The following is a 23,396-nucleotide window of genomic DNA, read 5'->3' on the forward strand; positions in this document are numbered from 1 at the left end:
GTTAAGTACCATTATTACCTTCTGTTTCTAAGGCTCCTGACCCTCGCGATGGTAGCAACTTTCCACTTGCTAATCTTACCCCAGAATCCCCGATTGAGGTCCCAATTTCTCCACACTGGCCAATGAGCCAGATGTTCCTTACACAGTTTCCTGACACATTACCAGAGATCTCTCAGTGAAGTAACAGGATTCCTTCAGGAAATGTTGAATGTTTGGTGTGGTGAAAACTCATGTTTGAAGGGAAGTGTGAGATTATTTCCCCCCATACGCACCCTCATTGGCTTTGAAGTTCCAATGGAATTGAGCAGGAAGTGACACAATGGTGCATCTAGCACAGCTCTGGTGACCCAGGTTCTATCCTAACCACCCATCCTGGTCGTCATCGAACCCCTGACCCATCCTGGTCGTCATCCAACCCCTGACCCATCCTGGTCGTTATCCATCCCCTGACCCATCCTGGTCGTCATCCAACCACTGACCCGTCCTGGTGTCTGCGTGGAGCTTATTAATCTTCAGTATGGCACAGTGGCATAGTGGTTAGCACAATGCTTTACACTACCAAGCAAACCGGATTCAATTCCCTCTCCTGCTGTAAGGAGTTTGTACATTCTCCCCGTGACCATGTGGGCTTTATCGGGGTGCTCCTGTCTCCTCCCACAGGCCAAAGACCTACTGGCTGGCAGGTTAATTGGTTGTTGTAAATTGTTCTGCGTTTAGGCTAGGGTTAATTTAGGGATTGCTGGGTGGCGTGGCTCTATGGGCTAGACAGGCCTGTTCCATGCTGTATAAATCAATTAATCAATCAGTAAGGTTCATTGACATCCACATAAGAGTCAGCAGAAATCTGAGTGAAAGTACCTTCTTGAAATTTGCTGTTTGCAACCAAAATGCAAACGTTTGGCCTGTGTGCTCTGTTGTTTTAAGGCAAGTTTTTATAACCAGCAGTAATTCTTTGGAATCCAAAGCAGGCAGCTGGATGATAATTCCTTCACCTAGCCCTTTGTTGTATTAAATGAAAATAGAGCTGGGTTGTGTTCAACCTGGAGATCAGAAATGTATTTACTTTCTTCTTAAATCCAAAGAAATGCCAATTCAGTCCCTCCAAGATTTAGTTCAGAGGCCTAGAAATTAAGAAATTCAGCACCATCTGAAAATCATTTCATTTTTTCGCTGGGGGGATTAAAAAGGTGATTCCAATCTTTTCCAGGTTAAATTATGCCACTCTGAAAATTCAGTTGGAAATTGCAAATGGTTTATTATTGTAATATGTGCCAAGGTACAGTGAAAAGCTTGCTTTTGCATGTTTTTCGTACAGATCGGATCATTACACAGTGCAGAGGATAGAACAATTTTTTAAAAATACAGAGATTGTGCAGTGCAGGCAAATAATAAGGTGCAAGATTATAGCAAAATATTTGTGAGATCAAGAGTCCAATTTATCTTACTAGGGAACTATTTAATAGTCTTATAACAGTGGGGTAGAAGCTGTGCTTATGCTTGGTGCAAATCACCCACATGCATGCAATGCAATAGGATTTCTGTGTCTAATACACATGGAATGATGCTATTCCCCTTGCTACAATACTTTTAGAGCACTGCCCAGGACGATGGTGCATATTGTTCTGCAGCGATCTGGGCTAGGATTCCTTTTAGTTATGTACCATTATTACCCTCTGTTCCTAAGGCTCCCAACCCTCTCAAAGGCAACAGCTTTCCACATACTTTTCTGAATCTCTGATTGAAATCCCTATTCCTCCACACCAGCCAATGAGCCAGCAGTTACTCTCACGGCTTCCTGACACATGTCATGTATCTCGATGTAATAACAGGAATCCCTCAGGAAATTTTGAGTGTTTGGTGTAGTGAAAACTCATGTTGAAGAAAAGTATGAGTTTATTTCCACCCACGTGCACTCACATTTGATTTGAAGTTCCGATGACATTGAGCAGAAAGTGACACAATGGTGCATCTAGCACAGCTCCAGTGACCCAGGTTCAGTCCTGACTGTGTACGGGGAGTGTACTCGTTTTCATTGAGACTGCATGGGATCTCTCTAATTTCCTTCCACATCGCAAAAATATAAGTAGATAGGTTATTCAGCCACTGAAAATTGCCCCTAGTGTGTAACTGAGAGGAAGAATCAAGGGCAAGTTTTTGGGAATATGGTGAGAATAACATTAGGCTACTTTAGGATTAATGTAGAAATCTATGCATGACAGTGTGGACTCGATGGGCTGAAGGGCATGTTTCAGCTCTTGACTCCCTATGACTAAAGCTTAGTTAAGCCTTGCAAACAATTTATTCACAACTTTTAATTTGCAGTTATTTTAGTTTCCATGGCTGGTGCCAATATAGGGCGTTGAAGAGTACTGTCAGGATTGTTGTGTTCCTATCTGTATAGATCCACCCCCACAATCCTTCACAACTCAGTTCCAGTGGATATTCAGTTACCGAGGTTCAATTTACATAACTGTATTTTAAAATTCTCCAGTGCATTTCTAAAATACTCCAGGATTTTGTCTGCCTTTAGAAATTTAAGTTCCTCCTGATATGAAACTGTTCGAACATCTCAAAGCAAGGCTTTAACCTTTCACTTAAATGAGCTCCTGCCCCTCCAGTATTTGGGGCTGATGTTCTTTTCCATGGCCACGAGGAGGTCAGAAGGGAGATGAAGGACACCCCAGTCAGCCCTTGCTACATAAGTGCTATGTGGATGCTGGAGGCATCTCTAGCAGTCGCTGGAATGGAGCCAGGTGGCAAGTCTATGACTTGGGCTCTCCTGCCAATTTGCTGTGTCAGTCAACAAAGTAAATATTAAAATGGAGGGAAAATATGTACCATAGTATTCCATGAGCTGAATGTTTTAATGCCTGGATATTGATACAGTGATGTGCCTCCTACAGATGTTTGGTAGCATTCAATGAAATTAATGTATATTTAAATCAAAATATCAAAAGCTAAAATGCTGATTTAATGTGTTCCCCCTGGAGTGTTTTATTTCATCAGCTGATGAAGTTCTCCTGCATTTTTATTCTTTTAGCACTGAGTCTTGGGTCAGCATTAGTATATATTGGGCTCGTGCAGGTTGCTCATTACAGGTCACAATTCCCTCATTCATGGATCGCTGAGCTGAAGCGCTGTTGATCATGGGGCCTGCAGGTGAGCATTAGACCACTCAATGCTTGGGAGACAACATCTCCAGCTGCTCCCATACTCCCACTGCTTGTTCAGGCACCGCTGCCCCATTTAATCATGTCTCCATGGCAATGGTACCCGTCGAGCAAATGGCAGTGCATGCAAAGTGCTTTTCCTTTCTGTAAAAGTCATGTGCTTCAGAGGAAGGCACACTTGGCTATTTTATGATGCATTACTTTATTCTATGGTACTCAAGAACATATGAATACGTAAATCCAGCAGGAAAGTCGATGAAGCTCTTCACAGACATGACACAACAGCTCTTTAAGATTCCCAGTGTTTTCTGCCACCTGTAATGATGCTAACAAAGAGAGCCAAATAAACAGATTATATGAAGTACTCAAGCCATTTCAAAAGTAGCTTAGGAATTTTCTCTCCAACCCCATGAGGTGACTGAAGACAAATTTCTAGAGATCAAAGTGTCCAGGAGGCCCAGACACTGGTCCGTCTTCTATGGGGAGAAGGAAGTCCAGGGGCAAAACATGAAGTTAGAATTTATAGTCAGGTAGATCTGTTCTTTCCAAACTACTTTCAAAACTGCTATTTTTGGTGGATTTCACTTGGAGCAGTCTCTCCTCACAAGGCCCTCTAGCTAGTGGTGGTTCCCTTTAACCCTTGTATAATTCTGAGAGGGAGGGAACTTAAGGGCTAATACACTGGGGTCTGTTGGAGGACATGAGATTATAAGATAGTGGCATGGAAGTGGAGAAGAATACTCCGAGTGAAAGGATTCAGGGAAGGAAGAAATGTACATGGGACAGGTCATGGAGTATGAGCAAATGGAGGATGCATTGACTGATTGTATCATAGCCTGGTATGGAACACCAATGCTTTAGAATGGAAAAGCTTACAAAAAGCAGTGAATAGCCCTCCCCGCCATTGAGCATGTCTACATGAGCACTGTACAGGAAAGCAGCATCCATCATTAAGGACCCCCACTATCCAGGCCATGCTCTCTTCTCTCTGCTGCCATCATGAAGGAGTTACAGGAGCCTCAGGACCCATACCACCCTTCGACCATCAGGTTCTTGAACGACAGGTGACAACTGAGTGAAGTTTTCTCATAACCAGTGGACTCACTTTCAAAGACTCATCATCTCACTTTCTAGATAATTATTGCTTATTTGTTTTTTCATTCTTTTTGTGTTTGCACAGTAGTTGCCTTTTGCACATTGATCGTTTGTGGTCTTTTATTGATTCTATTATGTTTTCTTGTATTTACTGTGAATGCCTGCAAGAAACTGGATCTCAGGGTTGTAAGTGGTACATTTATGTATTCTGATAATTTACTTTGAAGTTTGAAGCAATGAGCAAACCATTAGCTAAGGGTGTGTGTGTGCACGCACGTCAAAGAAAGAAAAATGAGGAAAGAGCAGATGTAGCCAATAAACACTAGTAAGTAATGTATTAATATAGTAGTTCTTGCACTGAAGGTTTTTTGCCAATGTGGCCCTTTTATTGCAAAATCATGAAGATCACTGATCTAGAGAGTGGAATCAGTAAGTCTTTCTTCTCTTTCTTTCTCACACACACACACACACACACACACACAATAAACTCTCTCTCTCTCTTCCTTTTGTCTGATGGTCATGAATTCTTAAAAGATAAGTAAAAATGTAGTATTTTACAATTAAATTGCAATGATATATTATCAAAATCAAACCCATGACTTTTTTTTTGATTTGGAGGACTCAGTGACTTAAATCAAAAAACTGAGGTTCATTGAAAATCAGTCTCATGAGACAGTACATGAATACCAAATCTGATTCTTTTCACAGGAGGAGGAGATCAGTAATTTACTGTCTCTTTGTGCTTTTCAAATTGGAAATATTCTCACTTAAAATAACCTCACACAGAGTAAAACCATAGTTTGAAGTTGCAAGGCAATAGCACCCTCTCCTGGCCTTGTCTACCAGTTGTAGATAGGGCAAACACAACATGTTCTTTCTTTGTCTGCACTTTCAAACTAGATAGAAAATTACGAATAGAAGATTGGTGTTTAAAAGCTTTCAAGAGTAAAGTATTCCTAGTTCAAAAGGATGTATCAGAATAGCATTGGGATACAAGGTTTATGGTTTCCTGTGGCGGTCCAGTTTACTGTGAGGATACTAAGTCTTGGATACGTAGAGCTACTAGGACTTGATGTTTCAATCCCTATGGTAAGTCGGCACTCTCGATGTTGGCAGTGGGCTTGGAGTGGTGACGAGGAGGGAGGGTAGGTACGTCATCGGGGGTCATCAGGTGGGCACCCTCCTTCTTTGACATTTCGTTGATAAGCCCACGGCATTTCTAGAGGGCTCAATGGCGTCCCAGATACACCCCCCTCAGTTCCACACCCTCCTGTCTTCATCTTGCAGCCCAGTTGTTGTCTTTCCTTTTAATCCAAATCCAATTGCTGCTTTTTTCTGCTGCATTTGACAAGGACTTGATTGCTGCTTGGAGGGAGTGACCCCTCACTCCCATCTTCTTCAATAGACTGGTCATAGATGTAGCAACATATCCCCTGCGTCCCACTTCCAGCCATTCTGGGCAGCTTCAGTTGCCAGTTCAGTTGAGTTGAAATGAGAACGTGAAGACCTGGTCCCAAACAAGATGAGGATGATATCCCAACATAACTAACTCCACCAATACTACCAAAATTAGAGCAGTTGCTTGTTCATGTTGTTGGATTTGGTTTGTACATCGGAAACAACTTGCTGAAGCTTTTGGGGAAAAATAAAGTTAATTTCAAAATATCTGAAGTGTGCTGGATGAATCCAAGCAACACACATCAAAGTTGCTGGTGAACGCAGCAGGCCAGGCAGCATCTCTAGGAAGAGGTACAGTCGACGTTTCAGGCCGAGACCCTTCGTCAGGACTAACTGAAGGAAGAGTGAGTAAGGGATTGGAAAGTTGGAGGGGGAGGGGGAGATCCAAAATGATAGGAGAAGACAGGAGGGGGAGGGATGGAGCCAACAGCTGGACAGGTGATAGGCAAAAGGGATACGAGAGGATCATGGGGCGGGAGGTCCGGGAAGAAAGACAAGGGGGGGGGGAACCCAGAGGATGGGCAAGGGGTATATTCAGAGGGACAGAGGGAGAAAAAGGAGATTGAGAGAAAGAATGTGTGTATAAAAATAAGTAACAGATGGGGTACGAGGGGGAGAAACTTCTGCTAATGCCCCACCTCCCCCTTGTACCCCATCTGTTACTTATTTTTATACACACATTCTTTCTCTCACTCTCCTTTTTCTCCCTCTGAATATACCCCTTGCCCATCCTCTGGGTCCCCCCCGCTTCTTGTCTTTCTTCCCGGACCTCCCATCCCATGATCCTCTCGTATCCCTTTTGCCTATCACCTGTCCAGCTGTTGGCTCCATCCCTCCCCCTCCTGTCTTCTCCTATCATTTTGGATCTGCCCCTCCCCCTCCAACTTTCAAATCCCTTACTCACTCTTCCTTCAGTTAGTCCTGACGAAGGGTCTCGGCCTGAAACATCGACTGCACCTCTTCCTAGAGATGCTGCCTGGCCTGCTGCGTTCACCAGCAACTTTTATGTGTGTTGCTTGAATTTCCAGCATCTGCAGTATTCCTGTTGTTTGGATGAATCCAAGTTAGTTTTGTTTTCCCTGGGAGTTGGCTCCAGAAATTGAACTATGAAAAGTTAGAGAATCAGCTTTATTTGGACTTCCATAGTGCAGATTGTTTTTTCTCCATGTGTTATTTTAGCATGCTTTAAAATAAAGTTTTAATGGTTAGGTTATTTTGGCATTCATTTGTGTCAGAGTAATTCATGACATGTGTCTTGTAAAGTATTTTGTGAATACACGAGTCTTCAAGAATATGTTGGACCTATCATCAGTTAAAACCAATTACATTGGCTTGAATTTTTATACATTGGCTCAAGTTATTTTGTTTCAAGATAGCATTAAAACATTAAAACGAACCATTAGCTTAAAGCACTGAATTGTCATTACTTGTGCCAATTAGCAGTTGTCAGTAGCTGCTGCTTTGAATGAAGTGTTTATTTGGCAAATAGTTGTTATTTGTAGTTAAAGATTTTGTTGTTTAAAAAAGGCAACATTGTCACCTAAGCGCTTGTGTATTTTATGCGCAAGTAAAATCAATTTTTACAAAGGGTCATATTGATATATATTTCCTTAATATTTCCATCAGTAGATTAAGCAGATCCAGCAAAGTAATCGGTATCGTATCATTACAATTAATGTTGTATCATTGCATTTCTATAGGAAATTAAGACAGGGGATGTGAAGAGCAAAAAGAATATTTGGGAAAACAAGAGTGATTCCGATTCTTTCACCAAACTACCAAATGCTGGAAAGGTGAGTACACTACCTATTATCTCATTGTTAGGAGGACTTCAAGTAGAAACAAAAGCAAGCATTGTATGGAAGTTAACACACACAGTGCTGGAGGAGCTCAGCAGGCCAGGCAGCATCTAGGGAAAAGAGTAAACGGTGTTTGTGATAATATGAGAGTACTTTATATGTTAAAGTAATCATTATGTGACAAATATGCAGAGTATTGGGTCACTGATTCAGATGCAGATTTCAATCAATCAGCTGCTGATGTGAAATTCAAGTAATTGAATAAAATTTGGAATTTTAAAATAAAGCTATGCTCAATAATGAAAAATGGGAGGTTTTGCACATTTTTAACATTGTCAGTGCCATCTTTGTCTACGACTTGTAGACTATTATCCCTTAACTGATGCCAATAGCAAGTGCACAGACAAATAGCATCAATATAGTTGGCCCTAGTTCCACAATTATTGCAATAGTTCATTGCGAAATTACTTAAACTTACACTGTTTTGCTGCCTTGATGTAATTTCCCAAATCACATCAAATTTAAGTGTTTTTTTAAACATAGTAGAATATTGTAATTTTAGCCATAGTATGTTGTTATAATCTAGGTCACAATCTATTAACATTGAGTGAAACAATATTCTGAAGCTATTTTAATGTTGTCAGTTAAGCTAATTTTATTGTATTTCTTTCTAGAGTATGTAGTGAACAAATAATCCTGTTGTTTGCTTAATTCTAGAATCACCCCTCCAGTGCAAGGTACAAGTTTGTGATAACTGGTCATGGCAAATATGAGAAAGTCCCCATTACTGATGATGAACATGGTACCAATGAAAATAGTTAATCAAGTGAGTTCAATTCTCTTTGATGTCAGCATGCAAATCACAGGTTGGGTTTTAGTAGGCCTTCAGTGAAAGTAAATTCCCATTGGGTTGAAATGCTTGACAGTGGGTTTTTTGACAAACCTACTGTACACCAGCACTAGACTCATAGTTGCAGCCTGTGGCACGTACATTATTGGCAATCCTACTGACTGAGTTCACAGTGTACGCTGCACTATCTTCCATCTGCCCTCATTTTGGGAAGGTCATCACACTTGATGATGGCATCACTTCCTTTGATTTCTATTGATTGACATAAAATCCTAGACAATATTACTTGGCTATGTATTGTTTTTGGATGGAATGTGGCCTCACTCCAAAGAAAGATGGCAGCTGAAACAACATCTGGGTTTCCATCTCAATCCTCTATCTTTAATTAATTATTTGCCTCAAATGTTTCTGCCACCTTGGCTGTCACTTTGGGTGAACTGTTACATAGCTAAGTTGTTTTCCCTCCTCCTTCCCCACCCTGCATTGTACTCTACCATAGATTGGGTCAGAGATCCTGGGAGAGGCTGCAGTCTCACTCAGCTACAAGCCTCTTGCGATTCAGCTGTCAAGTTGCACTAGTAGAAGTAGATTGCTGAACAAAGGGAGCTGCCTGTTGAAGCAAAGGCTGGGAAATTCCACAGCACTATGGGAAACAAAGGATATGACTCTGTTAACGTACAAACAATCAGAAGGTAGCTAGTTCAATAACTCCACTAGTCTGCCACCTTTTGAATGGAAAGGAAGATAAATCCTGCCATTTATTCTAGTGGTTAGTAAGACAGTCTGACATATTTTACACTAGTTGGTTATTATGGATTTGGAGTTGTGAGCATCTTGGTCCAGCCCTGGTGATCTCTGTCCATGACTCATTTGAACTAGTTTTAATACAGCTGCCAAATTACTTGCATATTTTGAAATTGATCTAAATGTAGATCATGACAGAATGTCCAAATCTGAATCTGAATTAGGCATATGTCATCAAATTTGTTATTTTGTGGTAGCAGTACATGGCAATACACAATAACAAAAAGCTATAAATTACAAGCAGTGTATAGAAAAATTAAATTCAATAAATAGTGGAAGAAAGAAAGGGAAAAAAAATAGTAAGGTAGTGTTCATGGATTCATTATCCATTCAGAAATCTGATGATGAAAGGGAAGAAGCTGCTATATTGGGAAGACTAAATAGGGTATGGATTTGCTCAAATTAAATTTAGATAGATAGTCTCAATATCTTAGTATATTTGTTTAGTGTTTCAGCTTCATGCCAATCCCTAGATTAAGTAATTTAAATCATTTTATAATGCTGCAAATCTGCGCAATAAAACAGAAAATACTGGTGAAACCCCATTGACTTGAAATGCCAACTTTGATTCCTTCTACATAGATGAGGCTGGACTTACTGAATATTTCCACTTTTGATCTTAAAGCTTTTAGAACTTCATTGGGGCATTCAGCTTTCGGTACCATACAAACATGTCTGATATTTTAATGCAAACACATTTAATTTAGTGCAACCTAATGTTCTCAGTGAACCCTGGATTGCTGGTCCTGGTCCCTACATGGACCCTGAAATTCATAATGGAAATATTGAGTCTATCATTTCTTCAGTCCAAGGCTTGATGATGCTTAATTGGCTTCAATGATTTGGAGGGGGAAGAGGAGATGTATTGATCTTCTGTTATAAGTAACTCTGATATTATTTATAATACATCTTGTTGTCGAGCAGCATTGTTGCACAGACATCCGTTATTTGATATGAAAGGTTATCTCGCTTTGAAGTTTTTGATTCACTTGTTATTAATCAGCCAGAGCGCCAGTTACTCTGGTGGTGTATAGTTACCTCCAGGGGAACTGTATGAATTGAGAGTCATTGTGGAACAGATCCATCTGTCTTTAGTTTGTCAAAGTTATCCAAATGAAATGTGCACTGTGGCTTTAGAGTGATTCATACAGGAATGTTTGTTTAGATTAGCCAATTCAGCAGTCTGACATATACCAATGGCATTAGGAACGATGACAGGTCTGAGACTCGTGTGTTACATGTTACTCAGCCCTATGTATAGATCTGTGCTGTCTGGCGCAGATTTCCTCCTCACCTAATTATAGGATTCTGCTGGTCAAAGCAATATTTTAAAAATATCAGCTCCTGTTGCTTCTCTTCTAGTTTTTAGGTTTCTTTGATTAAAATCTAAAACTGCTGAATGATTTTAGATTTGATTTTTGTTGCATTTCTTGGGTATTAAATCAGAAGAATGCAAAATTAAAGCTGATTTATTTGTTATATTTTTGTGTTGATCATAATTCAGCCTTTGCATACTCTTCAATATGATAGTCGAGAACCAGGCAAACGCTGTTTCGAATGAAGGACCTCATTATGTCCTTATCAAACATTGCCTGTTCATTACCCTTTATGGATGCTGCCTGACTGAGTTCCTCTAGCATTTTGAGTGTGTTGCAGGAGATTTTCCAGAATCTGCAGAATCACATGTGTCCCCAAAAAGCTGTTTCCGACTTTTATTTTGTCTTCAGCTGAATACCCTTGCATATTTGAGTGATCCCTGAGATATCTTTTTTCATATTTCTCTCCTTTCAGCCTGTTTGGTTTCATGGATGCTACAGTAGCGTAGTGGTCAGCCCAGTGCTATTACAGCTCGGGGTGTCAGAATTTGGAGTTCAATTCTGGCAATGTCTGGCATGCAAATGAGTATAAGGGTGTGGATCACACATGATGCATAGCTTGGAGGTGGAAAACCTGGATGCAAGAATGATTAAAACAATTGGAATTGGGGTGTAGATTACTACTTTGATTCACCTTACAGATTATCCTATAGAATTCTGTTCTCTCACAGAGGAACCTCATGTGGATGTAGAAATCTATTCGGAATTCTGAGGACCATTTCTTAGTGTTCACAGAGATTTCTTAGATCCTCAAAGTACTTGCTGCATATCAGTGTCCATTACCTGAATTTATTTTAGTCTACACAAGATTTTCTGGGGGTCATCCTGTTGCAGTCCTCTGTTGGCAGTTTGGAGAGGAGCTGGTTCAGTAGATCTGTGATAAGTTTTTGTTCAAGTAGTAGCCCTCTGAGACCTCTTATGATTCCCTTCTCCATGCCTGTGTGGTGCCAGGCTAACACCTCAAAGCTTTTGAGCCATTTTGCAAGGGGACCTCTGTTGTGTCACAGCTCAGTTTTGTTGTTTTTTAATTGTTTAATTTTTAGTTTTTTTTTAAGGTTCATAAGGATGGATTTGGAGACAAAGGGGAGTTAGAGGTGAGGTTGGGGTTTAAGAATAGGGATGTGGGGGAATTAGAGAGCAGGCCAGAGTCAAAGTCTCTGCTCTGTGTTCAGAGACTAGCAACACAGACATGGGATGTTGGTGGTTGGATGTCGGACCAGCAGTAAGTGGAGAGGGTCTTTCCCCCAGGTTAGCAAGTTGTTGCTGTGTTCTAGAATTAGAGCTCATGAATTGATGAGACCAGGTTTCAAGACCTAGTGTTCAATGTCCTGCTATCAGTGAGACTAGAGTTCGAGACCTCTTGTTCAGTGATCAAGTTGTCCTGGGATCAATACAGAGGATCAAGGCCTGAGGATGAATCAGAAGTCTGGAAGTTAAGGCCCAGTGGCTGGAGTCAAGTCTACAAATCTCTGCGAGTCTGCTGGACAGGTTGAAGACTGGTGTCTGCAGGCATGAGTCTATCTGCTGGAGGCCTCTCCTGGGGTTAAAAGATTGTGTATGTGTGTGAATGGGAGGGAGGAATGAGGCTTGTTTATGCTATTATTTATTACTTTTTGTGTTGATGCTCTGCTGAGCATTGTAGACATGCTACGTTGACAACAAAATACATGGTGACACTTGTGGGCCGCCCCCAGCACATACTCGGATGTGTTGATTGTTAACACAAACGATGCATTTCCCTGTATGTTTCAATGTACACGTAACAAAAACACTTGAATTGTGATCTTTGTCATGTTAAATAGAAACATTAGCTTTGACAGAGTATTGGGGCAAGTACTGATAGAAAACAAGGTTGGAGAAATGTGTCTAGAGGATCCATTCAGGAGATTAAATGGGTAAGACATGGACTAAATAGATCGTACGCTTATGGCGGACCAAACGTGCCTTGTTCCATTCTTTGTTTTTTTGTTGCTGGTATGTGTGTATCTCATTAGCATTGTGACATCGGAATTGTGTTAGTAAGACTTTCCACTATTTAGTGTTCCCAAACCTGTGATTTTTCAGAAAGTGTTTCTCATGGATGGAAATGAGTTAGAAGTTCATTTTAAAGAGCCTCAGCCTTACCTGTTCCACGCTCCCACTGGGAATTGCCGGGCTAGGGTTATATTTCAAATAGGATACTGGCCTCTTATCAGGAAGTTATCCTAGACACGTGGAGGAATAGCAGTGCATTTCAGGTTTCCTCCCCAGAACTTCTGAGAAAGTGATCTTCAGAATAATTGACGAGGAGCTTCTAATCATTCCAGATGATCAAACTCTGTCGTTAGCACAGGTGCTTTGTAGAATGGTATGGAAAAGATACAATCAGCTATATTAAAGTATGTACTAAACTCCTTGCTCAGCATGGTTAAGCTGAATAACAATCAGAAAGAAACTCAGTCTGGTGGAAAACTGAAGTTAAAGATAGACAACGGTGATCTTATACAAGTGTATTAAATCATAAGAGAGATAGGTAAGTTAAGGCTCTCAGTCTTTTACCGAAGGTTAGGAAATCATGAACCAGAGGGCATATATTTAGAGGGAAGAGGTTTAATAGGACCTTGAGACAACTTTTTTTTACACAAAGAGTGGTATGTGTGTAGAATGAACAGCTAGAGTAAGTGAAAAATATGAGAAAGTCTGCAGATGCTGGAAATCCAAAGCAACACACACGAAACACTGGAGGAACTCAGCAGGTCAGGCAGCATCTATGGAAATGAATAAACAGTTGACGTTTTGGGCCGAGAACTTTCTTCAGGACCAGAAAGAAAGGGGGAAGATGCCAGAATAAAAAAGTAGGGGGGAAAGGAAGGAGTCTAGATGGAAGATGATAGGTGAAACCAAGTGGGTGGGAAGGGTTAAGGGCTGGAGAGGAAGGAATAGGCAGGTGAGAAGAGGTAAAAGGTCAAAGTGAGGAACAGAGGAAGAGGGGAAATGTTTTTAGCGGTATGAGAAACCATACAATCTAGTTGGAGCTACCAAGATGGAATGTAAAATGTTGCTCCTCCGTCATGAGGGTGGCCTTATCTTGGGATAAGAGGAGACCATGGACCTAGTAAATGGTTGAGGTGGGTACAATAATAATCTTTTAAGACAGCAGGACATGTAGGATTGGAAAGGTTTAGAAATTATGAGCTAAATGCCAACAAATAGGACTAACTTGGATGACATATCTTGGCTGACAGGGACCCATTAGGCCAAAGGTTCTGTTTCTGTGCTGTATGACTCTATGAATCACTCTGCAGGTCAGTGAACACCTGTATAAATTGAAACCAAATTAATCCTTCAGTTCTGACAAAGGGTTTTTGAACTGGAATGCTGTCTCTTTTTCTCTTTCTGCAGATGCTGTCTGACTTGCTAAATGTTTCATATATTTTCTGCTTTTATTTCTGGTTAATTTGAAGACAGTGAGAATTAAGGTTATGTGTGTTCCCATTATGGCTAACTATAAAAGATCTACTAATTTTTGGATAGAATATACTGCAAACATCACTTTTGGGAGCAAATTGTGGCAGTGAAATTACTATCAAAAGATCTACTTGGAACCAACAGAATGACTCGCGGGCTGTCCTACCTTCCAAAATCATCATCATCTTTTGCTCGTTACGCCACTGGTATTTAGGGAAACAATGAAGGACCTCCATCTCTGGTGGTATTCACGGCTTTTTCATCACATCAGTAGCTTCCTCTCAATTTACTGTCAGATATGCGCTTCCCAGGTGAAGACTTGGGAATACTGTCACACTCAGATGTAGAAGGATTCTTTATTGTTGTTTCAAACAGTTTTGTTTGACCAGTCGAGGTTGTTAGCCCTGAGCTCAGCCGCCAATCGGCGGACCACTCTTCATCTGGCCTCTACCCTTTGACCTTGGGTTTGGCATGGGTGACCCTACCAAGAGCCAAAGCATAAAACCCTGACTCCAACCAGCATAGCTCTCTGAGTCATTGAGGTATGCAAGCCTCCAAACCACAACAAGGTTTGGTCCTCTTAGAGGTAAATATCTTTGAATATATAAAAAGAGGAGGAAAATCTGCCCCATAGAAATACTAAAAACATGTTATCCCATGTTTTTACTTCTTCGCATTTGAAAACACAAATTTACTGTCTTTACTATGTAAATAGGCCAAGTGTGAATAGATTCATGATTAAATTTAGGGCATCATTAGACGGTCATTATTATTGTGTTTGTTCTGCTTTTTTTTTCACTATTCTGCTTCAGATCCAGAATAACAGTCATTTAATTTTCATTTACACGTGTCCTGACAAATGACAAAAAACAATCTCGAATCTTGAATCAGAGAGCAGGAAGCGCCAGTTTCCAACATCTTCACACCTTCCTCTTTCACTTTGAAGGCTGTTTCTGTGATAAACTTCCATTGAACCAGAGAATGTGAATTGAATGCACAAGTTATAAAAGTAAGCTCCATCATTTATGTGATGTACTATATTATATAAGTATCTATTGAATTAACACTCTGTTTTTATGTTGTCCGATTTTAGCCCAACGACCAAAAATATATTTGATCAGTAGAAGACCAGCTGGTGGCTGAATTACAGTGGGGTTTTATTTTTGTCTGCTCTAAGTTGGGCAGTCCAACCGATATTTTATCCTCAAATAGATATCCCTGAGCCTTTCTTCTTAAAAAGAAATCCCACAAAGAGGCTTGATACAGAAGCGTGTAGCTTGGTTATTTGATACACCCAAATACAATATATTTTTCATTAGTGTAGCCTAGTAGCAGTTGCAGTAGTTAGCAGCAAGAATAAAGACTTGCCATGTGCTTTTGTTTTTTATTGGCCCCCTTCCCATCTTGTGATTTATGCTCCTTTGGATTTTGTCTTGCATATTTTCTGGCAGGATCTTATTAATCCCAAAATCTTTAGGGAGTAGAGAACACACTGGATTATGGAATTCAATGAGGACACGTGATGTTAGCATCCAGGAAGGTAATGTGGTGAAGTTGATAGTGTTTTGTGTGTGGAGAAGGAGAAGAGTTTTATAAGGATATACAAAAAGAGGCAGAGATTTGTATCCATCCCTGAAAGTGTATTGGAAGAATTGTTCCTTGAAACGTACAGAATGTAACATCATTGAATAATCATCAATCCAGTAATCATAGTAAAAATATGCATGCACAGAGGCTTTGATGAGAGATGATTTTCAATTGAGCACCAAGTGGAAATGAAGCTCAACTGCACATCAAATCAACATCAAAGTGCATTCATTATCAAAGAATGTATAAATTATTACAGTCGTGAGTTCTGCTTTCTCACAGGTAGCCACAAAGCAAGAAACCTGAAAGAACCCAATTCAAGAGAAAGAAAAGACCAACACACCCAATATGCAAGAGAAAGAAAAAAAAATACAAATCATGCTAACAATTAAAGTGAACAAGAACAGTCCACACCAACATTGAGTCCAGAGATTTGAAGGCCAGAGTAGGGCCAAAGCCATGCTTATCAGTTCATCAGGCTAATGAACGTGGAGCACAGCAGCCAAAGCAGTCTTCATAGTCTCAGTGCCATGGAGAGAGGACTGACCATTGCAGAGAACGAGTTAAATCGGCTCTCGCCTCGGATCCCAATTCTCTCTTTTCAGTGTGTCTGGGCCAATGTTTAAATTGACCAAACAACGAACAGCAAAAGGCTCCTGCGCCCTAGAGAAAGGAACGAACATTGCGGACAGCGAGTGAAATTGGCCCTTGCCTCCAATCTGGGTGGATATTTAAACTGTCTAAACAGCGAATTCTACCTCGCACAAGGGCCTGGGTACCACTGCAGCAAAAGGCTTTGGGCCTAGATCACGCCACCCAGCGACTCGCGCCAGGCCCAGATTTATACTAGTGCTATCATGCAGCTACTATCTATTAATATCTAATACCTATTAAATTTCTTTGTGCATTACATTTATCCTATGTGAGAAGCCAGGAACCCGAGACTTTCTGAAATAAATGAGAAGTTTCTATCCATTAGGACCCAGATGTGACTGGGAATGAGTGACAAGGAAATAATGTTCTAGAATGTTCAGATGGTGTTAACTCGTGTTACAGAAGATGAGAAGCAAAGAATTTGGAGCAAATATATCACAATGACCATTTTATGAAACGAATTATGATTATTAACAATGCCTTGAATATGAATTCAAAAAAGATAACTAAATCTTATATTAATGGCATCTATTAGCGCAATCTCTAATCCATCAGGCATCACATCAAAAATGAACTGGAAAGCTGCAAATATCTGGGGGCAAAACAAGAAACACTGGAATTACAAAGACTATTTAAAACCTGTCACACCCTTAATGAAAACAAATAGTTCTAGTCTGGTTCTGATGTAAATGGTATGTCCTAAATACATTTTCACCGGCTGAACTGTTGTTAATTTCCATCTGCTTGTCTTCAGTTTCTCCCCCGATACTTTCCACGCATTGGTGTGAAATCAAGATTTAAGATTGTTTATTGTCATTCTTCAATATACAAGTGTAAAGGAGAATAAATTAAGATTGTTCCTCAAGGTCCAATGCAGCATAATAACTCCCACCCCCGCTGTCCACTGCCAGTGCACAATAAGTTTTAACTGTAGCGTTAATCTGGAAAAGTTTGACACTGTGTAAGTAATGTTACTTTGGAGATGATAAAAAAAAGCTTGATATTGGATTATCGTTTTATACGTACTTCCCTCCATTTTATTGCCAAGGACCTCAACGAAAAGCACAACAGGGAAAAGTATTTAAAGGGCTGCTGATTCAATGTTTCCCACTTTACACTGCATTTTATAAAAGTTAAAATAGTGCTACATTGAAAACAACCTACAAGAAAAAGAAAATAAATTATACATACCAAAGGTGTATACACTCGAGATATGTGAAGCGTGCAGTTGGTTACATCTAATCTACTGAGCTGTCCCAGAAATATCCCATGGTCTAAGGTTTAGTCATCTTTTTTGAATTCATACTCAAGGCATTGTTAATGATTGTAATGTCTCATTCTTCAGATACCTGGATAAGTTTTATGTGCTTAATGTAAATACGTTTTGTCATGTAATCTGGTGTCATACTGGCAGTTTCTGAGTATTTGTAGGTTAGCAATTCTTGTCTAGCTACAGATTAAAAATTTAAAAATCATACTGAATTCATGTAGTATTGAATTGTGAAAATTTCCGATCCTTATTCATTTGAATTGAGATTTTACAAATTGCATAAAGTGAATTCAAAGCTGAAATTTTTAATTTCCTTTTTAAAACCTCTCCTAGCTAGGCTTAACAGTACTGTCACTGAACCGGGTAGTATCTGTGCAACACACACAAAATGCTGGAGGAACTCAGCAGGCCAGGCAGCAACTATGGAGAAAAGTAAACAGTTGATGTTTTGAACCGAGGCCCTTCATCATTTCCTCATGTTTGTGGGGGTAGCATCTGTGCTGTGTCTGATGTAGACTTCATTCTGCAGTGCCTATAATATATGCCAGAGACTTGTTTTCCCACTTACCTTCATCACACCAGGTCTCGCTTTTATTGCCCAGCTCTACATCAAGAATTCATGGTTTACCTCATAGGTGTCAGCCTTTTTAGAAAACACACGCGCACACACAAACACACACACTAGTGCAGTTACTGAATAATGGAGCAAGTTAAATAAATTCACAAGAACAGAATCTGGATGAAATTACTTTTTATTATATTTAGTAACATAGTTGTATTTAGTTTAAAAAATCTAATCCATTCTGGCAGTAGGGATGTTACTCTAATTTGTTGGTGTTCCAGAGGTAAGGGTATACTCTGGATGTCATCAGGGCACTTTGTTTCATTAATTTGCATAACTAGGCTGCTGCTTTTAATTGCCAACCTCTTGCAGTTCGATTAAAATCCTTCAGCTCTTCAACATCAATAGCTTTGCGATGCAGACCTGATTCAAACAAAGTGCTACTAATCCTCTTCAAAGGACCTTTAGCTGCTTCTTTTAACCTTCGAGCATCAAATCTAGGCCTAAAAAGTAGAAGCGGCAGACGTGAACTGAACCATGTTTTCTGTTGCGTTTGTGTGGATTTATCTGGGTCTTGTTGGTCTGGTTTCCTTGTCTCTGTCAAATGCTCTTTCAATGCAAACATTTGAAACAGCATGGCATCCCACATCTTGTTGGCTCGTGAACCCTTTGCTTTCTGAGTCTCAAGATTCTTGTTCTCTGCCTCGCTGTGATTCTCTTTTTGAGCTTCTGACTCTCGCTGTTCTTTCTCTGGCTCTGGAAATGTTGGTGGTTCTTCTTCCACCACCATATGTTTCTTGAGACGAGACCATCCACTTACCGTACCTCTCGGAGGTTTAATTCTGTCAGCAGCTTTCAGTTGAGGAGCTGCTTTTGGAAATGATTTCACTTCTTCTTTGTTTACTGTTTTAGCAACTGAGTTAGATGGCCTGAGTTCAGTCATTACTTTGTTTTTCTCCATGGTAGTCATCTCTGTATGATGTATTTCCACATTAGCACGACCAGCATCAAATGTAAGAGCATCGTCATGCACGGCTGTGACACTGGTGGCCTTTTTGGTGACGCTCCCATGAGGCACCTCCTGTGTAAAGGGTTTTTCTCTTGGGATTTCAACGTTTGGTGTCTTTGCCCTCGGAGACTCGAAGGTGGGAATCTTCACCCTCGGAGGCTCGAAGGTGGGAGTGTTCACCCTTGGAGGCTCAAAGGTGGGAGTCTTCACCCTTGGTGGCTCAAAGGTGGGAGTCTTCACCCTTGGAGGCTCAAAGGTGGGAGTCTTCACCCTTGGAGGCTCATAGGTGGGTGTCTTTGCTCCTGAAGGCTCGTAGGTGGGAGTCTTCACCCTCGGAGGTTCATAGGTGGGTGTCTTCACCCTCGGAGGTTCATAGGTGGGTGTCTTTACTCTCACAGGCTCGTAGGTGGGAGTCTTCACCCTCAGAGGCTCGAAGGTGGGAGTCTTCACCCTCAGAGGCTCGAAGGTGGGAGTCTTCACCCTCGGAGGCTCATAGGTGGGAGTCCTCGCTCTAGAAGGCTCGTAGGTGGGAGTCTTCACTCTCAGAGGTTCATAGGTGGGTGTCTTTACTCTCACAGGCTCGTATGTGGGAGTCTTCACCCTCAGAGGCTCGAAGGTGGGAGTCTTCACCCTCAGAGGCTCGAAGGTGGGAGTCTTCACCCTCGGAGGCTCAAAGGTGGGAGTCTTCACCCTCGGAGGCTCATAGGTGGGAGTCCTCGCTCTAGAAGGCTCGTAGGTGGGAGTCTTCACTCTCAGAGGTTCATAGGTGGGTGTTTTTACTCTCACAGGCTCGTAGGTGGGAGTCATCACCCTCAAAGGCTCGTAGGTGGGAGTCTTCAACCTCAGAGGCTCAAAGGTGGGAGTCTTCACCCTCGGAGGCTCGTAGGTGGGAGTCTTAGACCTCAGGGGCTCATAGGCGGGTGCATTTGCTCTGTTGAGGTCAAACTCATGTCCTGTAGACGTTGTCACAGTGCTCTGAGAACCATTGGCCTTGTATTGCTTAGCAACATGAAGTTCAGGTCCAGGGCTTTTGTGTTTAATATATTCAACTGTGGAAATGTTTGCAGTGGGAATCTCAGTGCCAGGCTGCGTATAAAAACTTGGGGAAAACCGAGGTGGTATAGCAAGCATTGGTGATTGTTTTTTGCTACCTGGTTGATCTGTGGAAAAGAAAAACGTCTTTACAGGAACCACAGGCTGCAGTTGTTGACCATGGCCCTGCCTGTGAGGTTCAGCTGGTATCCGCACGTCACTTACTTGTGCCTTTTGAAGGATCTCTATCTTGCCCTTGTAAAATGTTTTCCGAATGGGATATAGACTTATGCCATGCATTGGGGTTACTGCTGTCAGGTATTGTCTGAGAGGCGGCAAAGTAGATTTTGGGGATTGAGGCGATCGAGTCCGGCGTTCACGCTGCTCCGGGTCAGGACTGGCCTCACTAACAGGAGACAGAGAAGCCCGGAAGGGCTTGGATGGGTATGAGTGTGGCTTCTCCGATGCATCCTCAGGTTGTACAGATATTTCTGCAACTTGCTGCTTTGCAATCCGCTTCAAGATTTTTTGTAACCTGGCATTGTCTTTGTTGGGCTTTGGTGCCAGAGGTGGAGGTGGCATGGGGCGCGGAGATACGCAGTGTTGCATAGCCATTAACATTTTAATTCCCTGAAATACAATGAGAGAGTACTTAATTCCACCCTGATTTCACATCACACATTGCCAATTCAGTTCAGTTTCTCAGCAGAAGGATCTTGTGCTGGATCCTTTCCATTCGGCTCTGATCTACAGTACGTGATAGGACAGGACAGGACAGACTCGAGGTTGAATGGCCAGTCCTGTTTGTGTGTTGGCTAAAGCAGAGACATCTGCACTTGTCAGTGGAAGGGTACAAAGTGTTGATCCTTCCAATTGCTTACAATCCACAACATCGGGGGTAAGAGAAGAACAAAAGGAGCAGAAATAGGGGGTGGAATGACTTTTCAGCTCCTCAAACCTGCTCTATAACCTCAGTGCCACTTTCCTCTACCAACCCATAGCCCCTAATTCCCCTAATACTCGAAAACTATTGATCAGTGTTGTGAGCATACTCACAGACTGTGCCTCCACAGCCTACTTGGAAAGAGAAGTTCAAAGATGTACTCCTTGATGAAGAAACTTGTTTTCATCTTTGCCCTGCATGGGCTTACTTTAACAAAGTGATCATATTTTCAGACATCCCAGCTAGGGAAGACATCTACCCCACCGAGTTCCAGAAGAGTGAGAACCAAGGGAGAAGAAGCCCTATATTTAGGACAACTCCCTCCCCAATCCCAGGAACTAGTCAGAAGAATATGTGTTTCTTTCCTCTATTTTAAGTAAATCCTTCCTTCTTTTTATAAGGAGACCAAGCACATACACAACATTCCACGTTCAGTTTCACCAAGGCCATTTAAAAAATTTGGAAAGACATTTTATTCTCACATCGAAATTTACATGCACTAAAGACAAGTATATTTCTGGCATTTCTAATCGCTTATTTTAGGGGAACGTCGACTCAGACCATGAGAGAGAGGCCTACGTGGGGCATTTTCATGCCTTACAAGGCGCAGATTGGAAGTCTGTGTGGGGCGCCACTCCTCGCACAGACACTAGAGCAATGTGTGGTTAAGTGCCTTGCTCAAGGACACAAACACGCTGCCACAGCTGAGGCTCGAACCTGCGTCCTTCAGATCACTAGACGAATGCCTTAACCACTTGGCCACACGCCCAACACAAATTTTATTTTAGCTGCACATTAACTTTCTGGGATAACTGGACACTGACGTTTCAATTTTTCATGATTTAAAAGAAATACTATATTTCTGTTTATTTTCAACAAGTATATGTTATCACCTTTGTCATATTATATGTCATCATCAACCATTATGTATGTATCCTTGTGGATACACTCTGCATTGTCTTCACAACTCTCACTGACACCCAGCTTGGTATCATCAGCAAAAGCATAAATGCATCAAATCATTCCTGAAAGGCAAAGGGCTTGAAATGATGCAGCTGCTTAACTAACACTGGAGAAACCCAACACACGTATCGCAAGCTAGAGTTTCAGCTTGTGTTACTTCAAGGTACAACCAAACTTGAGGATTGGCACCTTGGCTTCCATTATGTCAATTCAGTGAATCACTGGCTCCTGCTATCTCTTTGAAGATGGAGATCTGCTTGGAGACTCTTTCTATGATTAGCTACCTCATAGTCACAGCTCAATATGGAATTCTGTAACTAGGTAACACACAGAAATTGCTGGAGGAACTTAGCAAGTCAGGCAGCATCAATAGTATGGTGTGTAATAAACAGTCAATGGTTTGGGCGAAGACCTTTCAGCAGGACTGGAAAAGAAGGGGACAAAGGGTATGAAAAAAAGGGTGGGAGAGAGGAAGGAGTACAAGATGGCAGGTGATAGATGAGACCAGGTGGGGGAGGTGGATGAAGTAAGAAGCAGGGAGGGGATAGGTGGAAGAGGCAAAGGAATGAAGAAGAAAGATCTAATAGGACAGGTCAGTGGACCATGGAAGAAAGGGAAGGAGGAGAGGAACCAGAGGGAGGTAATGGGCAGGTGAGGAGAAGGGGTGAAGGAATAAACAATGAGGAATAGAAAAAGAGAGAAGGGTGGGGGGGAGGGGTTTGGAGGAGAAAGGCCAGAAGATAGAGAAGTTGATGTTTATGCCATTCATTTGGAGTTTACCCAGATGGAATATGGGGTCTTGCTCCTCCAGTTTGAGTTTGGCCTCATTATGGTAGTACAGGAGGCCATGGCCAGACATGTCAGAATGGGAATCTCTTGTGCTTATAACTTCAGGTAACTTGTTTTCTCAACCTTTATCACAAGTGGTCATCCATTAGTTATACTGGCTCAGTTGATTCTCTCTCTATATCTACATCCAACATTTTGTAACTTTTATGTTTCTTTATTTGTGTTTTCACTCTCGAATTGCCCTCATTTCATGTTTTTATTCATTTTATCTCTCTCACAAATTGCTCTCATTTACCCATTAACCAGATGAACTCTACAGTTGATACCCTTGTTGTCACTCCATCAGAGATGCCCCCTTTGTCCTATCTGTCCCCCCACCCTGCCTCCTCTACATTTGCTTTATCTCTTTCCTAGTCTAGATGAATCATCGATCTGAACTGTTAACACAATTCCTCTTTCCACAGATGCTGTTTGACCAGCTGAGTGTTTCCAGCATTTTCAGTTTTTATATTAGACTTTCAGCAGCTGAAGTTTTTTTTTTGATTTTCACTTATGGAGAACTACTTGCATCAAGTGGTAGTTGACAGT

General features: G+C 41.3%; 2 protein-coding genes across 5 annotated transcripts in view; one reads left to right on the forward strand and one right to left on the reverse strand.

Annotated features, from left to right (window-relative positions):
* Positions 1 to 23,396, forward strand: part of lsp1a (lymphocyte specific protein 1 a) — a 191,446-nt gene that overhangs the window by 163,000 nt on the left and 5,050 nt on the right. For both annotated transcript variants that reach the window (XM_063062014.1, XM_063062013.1), the window contains 2 exons: positions 7,424 to 7,516; positions 8,240 to 8,348. In XM_063062014.1, the coding sequence (XP_062918084.1) occupies positions 7,424 to 7,516; positions 8,240 to 8,344 (198 nt within the window). In that variant the 3' untranslated portion in view covers positions 8,345 to 8,348. The remainder of the gene's footprint in view (positions 1 to 7,423; positions 7,517 to 8,239; positions 8,349 to 23,396) is intronic.
* The window catches only part of prr33 (proline rich 33), a 37,392-nt gene continuing 28,865 nt past the window's right edge, over positions 14,870 to 23,396 (reverse strand). For all 3 annotated transcript variants that reach the window (XM_063062011.1, XM_063062012.1, XM_063062009.1), the window contains one exon: positions 14,870 to 20,743. In XM_063062011.1, the coding sequence (XP_062918081.1) occupies positions 18,410 to 20,743 (2,334 nt within the window). In that variant the 3' untranslated portion in view covers positions 14,870 to 18,409. The remainder of the gene's footprint in view (positions 20,744 to 23,396) is intronic.

Source organism: Mobula hypostoma, chromosome 11 (genome assembly GCF_963921235.1).
Source record: "Mobula hypostoma chromosome 11, sMobHyp1.1, whole genome shotgun sequence".
NCBI lineage: Eukaryota > Metazoa > Chordata > Chondrichthyes > Myliobatiformes > Myliobatidae > Mobula > Mobula hypostoma.